The sequence below is a fragment of the Corvus kubaryi genome, unplaced genomic scaffold (genome assembly GCF_017639235.1).
Source record: "Corvus kubaryi isolate FWS band 111438036 unplaced genomic scaffold, C.kubaryi_AGA036_p1.0 37240, whole genome shotgun sequence".
Classification (NCBI taxonomy): Eukaryota; Metazoa; Chordata; class Aves; order Passeriformes; family Corvidae; genus Corvus; species Corvus kubaryi.
The window spans coordinates 13,035-21,051 of NW_024581070.1; the positions used below are offsets into that span (position 1 = coordinate 13,035).

The 8,017-nt window shown below is 61.1% G+C and overlaps 1 protein-coding gene across 1 annotated transcript in view; it reads right to left on the reverse strand.

Moving 5' to 3' along the window:
• The window catches only part of SCX (scleraxis bHLH transcription factor), an 11,742-nt gene extending 10,393 nt beyond the window's left edge, over positions 1-1,349 (reverse strand). The window contains exon 1 of the mRNA XM_042023182.1: positions 128-1,349. Coding sequence (XP_041879116.1) covers positions 128-679 — 552 coding nt within the window. The 5' untranslated portion in view covers positions 680-1,349. The remainder of the gene's footprint in view (positions 1-127) is intronic.
• Between the last annotated feature and the right edge of the window lie 6,668 nt (positions 1,350-8,017).

An 8,017-nucleotide genomic window follows, 5' to 3' on the forward strand; every position in this document is an offset into this window, starting at 1 on the left:
CCCCACTCCCCATTCCCTACGGGATTCACTCCCGACTCCCTCTCCCCCTTCCCTCCAGGATCCCTTCTCTCACCCCACTCCCCATTCCCACCCCATTCCCACCTCATCCCCCCCCTTCATCCCTCACCAGCTTCCTCTGGTTGCTGAGGCAGAAGGTGCAGATCTGTCTGGGCTGCGACCCCTCGGGCTCCCGGCCGGGCGGCGGGGACGCGGCTCCGGGGTAAAACCCCGCACCAGTCCCGTGGCACGGCTGCCCCGCACCTCCACCACCACCTCCACCACCACCACCACCACCTTCTCCCAGCAGCAGCACATTCCCGAGGTGGGAAATGTAGCTGGAAGCCAAGCGCAGCGTCTCGATCTTGGACAGTTTCCTGTCGGCCGGCTCGGTGGGGATGAGGGTGCGCAGCGCCGTGAACGCCGTGTTCACCGAGTTGGTGCGGTCGCGCTCCCGGGCGTTCGCCGTGTGCCGCTGCCGGGGCTCCCGGGCCAGCCTCCCGCGGCTCTTGTTGCCACCGCTGCGCCGCTTGCCTCCCTTCATCGCGAAGCCTTCGGCATCCACGTGGAACGGCTTCTCCTCCGAGCCCGAGCTCTCGCTGTTCTCCTCGTCCTCCGACAGCGCGCTGATGTCGGGGTACAGGAAGCGGCTGGGAGCCGGGCGCAGCATGGCGAAGGACATGCTTGGGGAAAAAAAAAAAAACCGGGAATGCCGCGGGAATGCTCAGCTGCTCCGGGCGCTCATGGCTCTCTGGGCTGCGCTGCGGGGCTCTGGGGCTTTGACCGCGGTGGTTTTAGCCCGGTTCTTGGGGAGGGCTTTTCTCCCGCTTTTCTCCCGCTTTTCTCCCGCTTTTCGGGGGTTTTGATCCCGCTTCTATCGCGGGTTTTGATCCCGGTTTTTTTTTTATCCCGGCGCTTGCGGGGGGGTTTAATTCCCGGTTTTCGGGCTCGCCGCCGCCGCTCCCGGCGCACGTGCGCGTCCTCCGGGAGCCGCCGCTGGAATTGCGGGGCTTTTTATAGCGGCGGGGATGGGCGGCCCGGCCCCTCCTCCGCGCCCGGCTCCTTGGAAAAGGAGCCTTTGGAAAGGGGAGCCCCAGGCCCGGCCTACCTGAGCTCACCCTCCAGGCTCGGCTTTAACCCCTTCGCCGCATTCCCCGGGCCAATTCGCCGCTTCTTTCCCGGTTTTCCTTTCCTTTCCAACCTGTTCTCCCGAGAAATTCCCTTATCCCGGTCCTGTGTGTCCCACGGAGGGGGGGATCTCAGGGATCCCTCTGGAATTTTCACCCCTTCCCCCAATCGGGACCGCCTGGAGCCGAGGGAATTCGCTCCCCACGACATTCCCGGGAAATTTCGCCGCTTCTTTCCCGGTTTTCCTTTCGTCCCCCCCCCCCATTCCCGCTGGGAATTCCGGCTGGGAATTGGGATTAATCGCGGCCCCTTCCCATTCCCGCTGCTCCTGCGGCAGGAGGGAGGAATTAACCCTTGAGGAGCCGCAGTTGGGATTTGCTGGAATTCCCTGCCCGGGGCAGCGACGATGGAATTGGGGCACGGGAATTCCAGAGGTGCCAGGTGTCATTCCCATCCCGTTCCATGGGCAGGGGTGGCTCCCGCTGTGCCGGGATTGTTCCAGGGATTCTCTGGGAATTCCGTGGCGGGCGGGAATGGCTTCCCAAGATCCCGAAATTCCATGGGGAAGCCATTCCCTGGCTCCTGCCCCTGCAGCCTTTATGCCAAGGCCCTCTCCAGCCCCTCAGAATTCCCTAAAAAACCCTCAAAATTCCCTAAAAGGACCCCTCAAAATTCCCTAATAAACCCCCTGAAAATTCCCTAAAAAACCCCTCAGAATTCCCTAAAAAACCCCTCAGAATTCCCAAACCCCCCCGGCTCCTGCCCCTGCAGCCTTTATGCCAAGCCCCTCTCCAGCTGTGCTGGAAAAACCTCTGGAAAAGGCCCTGGAAGGGGCTCGGGGCTCTCCTGGAATTCCCCTGCTCCCCCTGCTCATTCCCAGCTCCATGGGATCCCTGATCCCCACGTGTCCCAAGGGATCTTCCCGTCCCCCAGAGCTCCGGGATCCATCCCAAACGCAGCCCTGGGAGGAAGGAGCCGCAGGAGCTGGGATTGAGCTGGACACAGCTCCTGGCACCCCAAAATCCTGGAATTCTGCACGGTCCGGGGCGCCAAGGGATTTTAGGGATCATCCCATTCCCACGGGGCGCCTCCCGCTATCCCAGGATTGCTCCAGGGATTCTCTGGGAATTCCCTTGGCGGGCAGGAATCGCTTCCCAACATCCCAAAATTCCAGGGGGAAGCCATTCCCTGGTTTCCTCCCCCCATCCCAGTTCACCCCATCCCTGCGGACAGCCAGGGAGAACAACCCCCGGGAATGGCGGCTTTCCCGGGAATCCGCAGCTCTCCCCCCGCTTTTCCAGCGGCGCCTCCCAGGAGCTCGGCACGGGAGGTTCGTTCCCGGCCGGAGCGCGGCACCTTCCGTGCACTCCCGCACTTAATCCCTGTCTCGGCAGCTTCCGAAATCCAACCTCTGTCATCCCCTTCCCGGCCCTCTGGAAGCTCCCGGAGCCATCTGCTTTCGTTTAGAGCCGGGGAACGATCCCGGCTCGGCTCCGGCAGCTTCCAGCCGGGAGATTTCCCCGGGAAAAGGCCGGATCGGTGGGGGTTCTGCTCCAGGATGGGGTTTGGGAATGAGCCCCGGGGCAGGTGGGGGTCGAGGTTGAGCTCGGAGCGGAGCGGGGGGCACGGGGAGTCCCAGAATCTGTGGGATTGCGGCCAGAATCCAGGGAGTCGCGGCCAGAATCCAGGGAATTGCAGCCAAAATCCAGGGAGTCGCGGCCAAAATCCAGGGAGTCGCAGCCAGGGACACGGAGATGATCCCGGTCAGAGGCTGGGGGCACAGGGATGCCCAAAATCCAGGGAATCACAGCTGAAATCCAGGGATTCGCAGCCCAAATCCAGGGAATCAGAGTCAAAATCCAGGGAATTGCAGCCAGGGACATGGAGATGATCCCGGTCAGAGGCTGGGGGCACAGGGATGCCCGAAATCCAGGGAATCGCAGCCCAAATCCAGGGAATTGCAGCTAAAATCTAGAAATCACAGGTGAAATCCAGGGAATCGCAGCTGAAATCCAGGGAATCACAGCCCAAATCCAGGGAATCAGAGTCAAAATCCAGGGAATCGGAGTCAAAATCCAGGATCTGGGACCTCTCTGCACATCCCAGGATGGGATCCCAGCGGGATCTGGGATCTCTCTGCACATCCCAGGGATGGGATCCCAACGGGATCTGGGACCCTGCCCTGCATCCCCAGGGATGGGATCTCAACGGGATCTGGGATCTCTCTGCGCATCCCCAGGGATGGGATCCCAACGGGATCTGGGATCTCTCTGCGCATCCCCAGGGATGGGATCCCAACGGGATCTGGGATCTCTCTGCACACCCCAGGGATGGGATCCCAGCGGGATCTGGGGCCCTTTCCACATTCCCAGGGATGGGATCCCAGCGGGATCTGGGACCTCTCTGCACATCCCAGGGATGGGATCCCAACGGGCTCCTCCCCCCCAACTCCGCATCCCAAAGGACAGGATCCCGACGGGATCCTTTCCCCAGCTCCCCAATCCCAAGGAGGGACAGAATTCCCATCCCTCCTCCCTTATCCCGGCTCCCTCCCCCCGCTCTCCCTTCAGCCTCTGGAAGCATCTCCGGGCTTTCCCCCGGAATTCCGTGCCCTCCCCTCACGCCGTTCCCTGGGTTTGTCCCGCAGGACATCCGGAACACGGTGGGGAACATTCCCATGGAATGGTACCAGGAATTCCCGCACGTCGGCTACGACCTGGACGGGAGGAGGATCTACAAACCCCTCCGGAGCAAGGACGAGCTGGACCTGTTCCTGGAGAAGATGGAAAACCCGGAATACTGGTGAGAAATGCCGGGAGAGAGGCCCAGGCCGGGCGGGAAAGGGCTTGGAAAACCTTGGGATGGCAGGATCCCAAAGCATCCCGTGACCTCACGGATCCGCTCCGCACGGGGAGTTTGTGTGGCCACACTGGGGCTTGGAATTGCCCAAATTCCCGGGATTCAGGGTTCTGGAGCCTCCCTGGGGTCTCCCGGGGTGATTCCAGACAGGAGGATTTGGGATCTGGCACAGAGCCGCCCTCCCTCCCATCCATCCTTGGCTGTGTCCCGGGAATCCTCTGCATCCTGGGAATCCTCTGCATCCCTGTCCTCATCCTGGGAATCCCTCTGCATCCCGGGAATCCCTCTGCATCCCTGTCCACATCCCGGGAATCCTCTGCATCCCAGGAATCCGCTGCATCCCTGTCCACATCCCGGGAATCCCTCTGCATCCCGGGAATCCCCTGCATCCCGGGAATCCCCTGCATCCCGGGAATCCTCTGCATCCCTGTCCTCATCCCGGGAATCCCTCTGCATCCCAGGAATCCCCTGCATCCCGGGAATCCCTCTGCATCCCGGGAATCCCACTGCATCCCTGTCCACATCCCGGGAATCCTCTGCATCCCGGGAATCCCTCTGCATCCTTGTCCACATCCCAGGAATCCTCTGCATCCTGGGAATCCCACTGCATCCCTGTCCTCATCCCGGGAATCCCTCTGCATCCCAGGAATCCCTCTACATCCTTGTCCTCATCCCGGGAATCCCTCTGCATCCCAGGAATCCCCTGCATCCCGGGAATCCCTCTGCATCCTGGGAATCCTCTGCATCCCTGTCCTCATCCCGGGAATCCCCTGCATCCCAGGAATCCCTCTGCATCCCGGGAATCCCTCTGCATCCCGGGAATCCCACTGCATCCCTGTCCACATCCCGGGAATCCTCTGCATCCTGGGAATCCTCTGCATCCCTGTCCTCATCCCGGGAATCCCTCTGCATCCCAGGAATCCCTCTGCATCCCTGTCCACATCCCGGGAATCCTCTGCATCCCAGGAATCCCTCTGCATCCTTGTCCTCATCCTGGGAATCCCCTGCATCCCAGGAATCCCTCTGCATCCCTGTCCACATCCCGGGAATCCTCTGCATCCCAGGAATCCCTCTGCATCCTTGTCCTCATCCTGGGAATCCCTCTGCATCCCAGGAATCCCTCTGCATCCCGGGAATCCCTCTGCATCCCTGTATCCATATCCCAGTCCCAGGAATCCCTGTCCATCCCAGTGATCCCGTTCCCCATCCCAGCGATCCCCTTCCCCATCCTGGTGATCCCATCCCTGTCCATCCCAGCGATCCCTGTCCATCCCGGTGATCCCAGTGATCCCTGTCCATCCCAGCGATCCCTATCCATCCCTGTCCATCCCTGTCCATCCCTGTCCATCCCGGCAATCCCTGTCCATCCCGGTGATCCCAGTGATCCCTGTCCATCCCAGCGATCCCTATCCATCCCTGTCCATCCCTGTCCATCCCGGTTATCCTGTCCCTGTCCATCCCCGTCCATCCCTGTCCATCCCTGTCCATCCCAGCGATCCCTGTCCATCCTGGCGATCCCCATCCATCCCTGTCCATCCCCGTCCATCCCTGTCCATCCCTGTCCATCCCTGTGATCCCGTCCCCCATCCCTGTCCATCCCAGCGATCCGTGTCCATCCCAGCAATCCCATCCCACATCCCGGCGATCCCTGTCCATCCCATCCCTGTCCATCCCGGTGATCCTGTCCCCCCTCCTGGTGATCCGTGTCCATCCCGGTGATCCCATCCCCCATCCTGGCGATCTGTGTCCATCCCGTCCCTGCCCATCCCTGTCCATCCCAGCGATCCCTGTCCATCCGTGTCCATCCCTGTCCATCCTGGTGATCCGTGTCCATCCCGGTGATCCCTGTCCATCCCAGTGATCCCGTCCCTGTCCATCCTGGTGATCCGTGTCTATCCCGGCAATCCCTGTCCATCCCTGTCCATCCTGTCCCTGTCCATCCTGTCCCTGTCCATCCCGGCAATCCCTGTCCATCCCTGTCCATCCCTGTGATCCGTGTCCATCCCTATGATCCGTGTCCATCCCTGTCCATCCCTGTGATCCGTGTCCATCCCGGTGATCCGTGTCCATCCCTGTCCATCCCTGTGATCCGTGTCCATCCCGGTGATCCATGTCCATCCCTGTCCATCCCTGTGATCCTGTCCCTGTCCATCCCTATGATCCGTGTCCATCCCTTTCCATCCCTGTGATCCGTGTCCATCCCGGTGATCCGTGTCCATCCCTGTCCATCCCGGCGATCCCGTCCCTGTCCATTCCGGCGATCCGTGTCCATCCCTGTCCATCCCTGTCCATCTCTGTCCATCCCTGTGATCCGTGTGATCCTTGTGATCCCTTCCCTGTCCATCCCTGTCCATCCTTGTCCATCCCTGTCCATCCTGGTGATCCCTGTCCATCCCAGCAATCCCTGTGCATCCCATCCCTGTCCATCCCTGTCCATCCCTACTATCCGTGTCCATCCTGGTGATCCATGTCCATCCCTGTGATCCCGTCCCCCATCCCTATGATCCGTGTCCATCCCTATGATCCGTGTCCATCCCTGGGATCCGTGTCCGTCCCTGGGATCCGTGTCCGTCCCTATGATCCATGTCCATCCCTGGGATCCGTGTCCATCCCTATGATCCATGTCCATCCCTGGGATCCGTGTCCATCCCTATGATCCGTGTCCATCCCTGGGATCCGTGTCCATCCCTGGGATCCGTGTCCGTCCCTGGGATCCGTGTCCATCCCGGCAGGCGGACGGTGCAGGAGCGGCTGACGGGGGCCGAGGTGCCGCTGTCGGACGAGCAGCTGGAGCTGATCCAGCGCCTCCAGAGGGGCCAATTCGGGGATGTCAACTTCGATCCCTACGAGGTGAGGGAGCAATTCCCGCCGGGAACGGGATCAATTCCTGCCGGAAACGGGATCAATTCCTGCTGGGAATGGGCGCAATTCCTGCCGGGAACGGGCGCAATTCCCGCTCGGAGTGAGCGCAATTCCCGCCGGGAACGGGATCAATTCCCAATGGGAAGGAGGGCAATTCCCGCTGGGAACGAGCACAATTCCCACTGGGAACGGGCACAATTCCTGCCGGGAATGAGATCAATTCCTGCTGGGAATGAGATCAATTCCTGCTGGGAATGGGCGCAATTCCTGCCGGGAGCGAGATAAATTCCTGCCAGGAAGGAGGGCAATTCCCACCAGGAATGGGATCAATTCCCACTGGGAATGAGCGCAATTCCTGCCGGGAACAAGATCAATTCCCTCTGGGAACAAGCGCAATTCCCACTGGAAGGAGGGCAATTCCCGCCGGGAACGAGATCAATTCCTGCTGGGAACGAGATCAATTCCCACCGGGAAGGAGGGCAATTCCCAATGGGAATGAGCGCAATTCCCGCCGGGAACAGGATCAATTCCCTCTGGAAGGAGGGCAATTCCCGCCGGGAACGAGATCAATTCCTGCTGGGAACAAGATCAATTCCCGCTGGGAAGGAGGGCAATTCCCACCAGGAACGGGATCAATTCCCATTGGGAATGGGGGAGGGGAGGCCCCGGGAGTGGAATTCCCATTGGGAATGGGGGAGGGGAGGCCCCGGGATGGAATTCCCATTGGGAATGTCAGAGGGGAGGCCCTGGGAGTGAAATTCCCGCCGAGAATGGGGTCTGGGGGCTCAGCATTCCCGGTTTTCCAGCCGGCCGTGGATTTCTTCAGCCACGAGGTTCGGATCCATCCCGTGACCAACCGGCCCGCGGACAAACGGAGCTTCATCCCCTCCCTCGTGGAGAAGGAGAAGGTGGGACACGGGCGGGAGAGAGCGGGACGCCGGCGGGGGAGCGGGGAGGGTGGGAAGATCCCAACGGGATGGGGGTGGGAAGATCCCGGTGGGATGAGGGGAGTGGGAAGATCCCAACGGGATGAGGAGGGTGGAAAGATCCCAATGGGATCGGGAGGGTGGGAAGATCCCAGTGGGATGAAGAGGATGGAAGAGTCAAGGACAATGGAAAGATCCCAGTGGATTGAGGGGATTGGGAAGATCCCGGTGGGATTGGGAGGGTG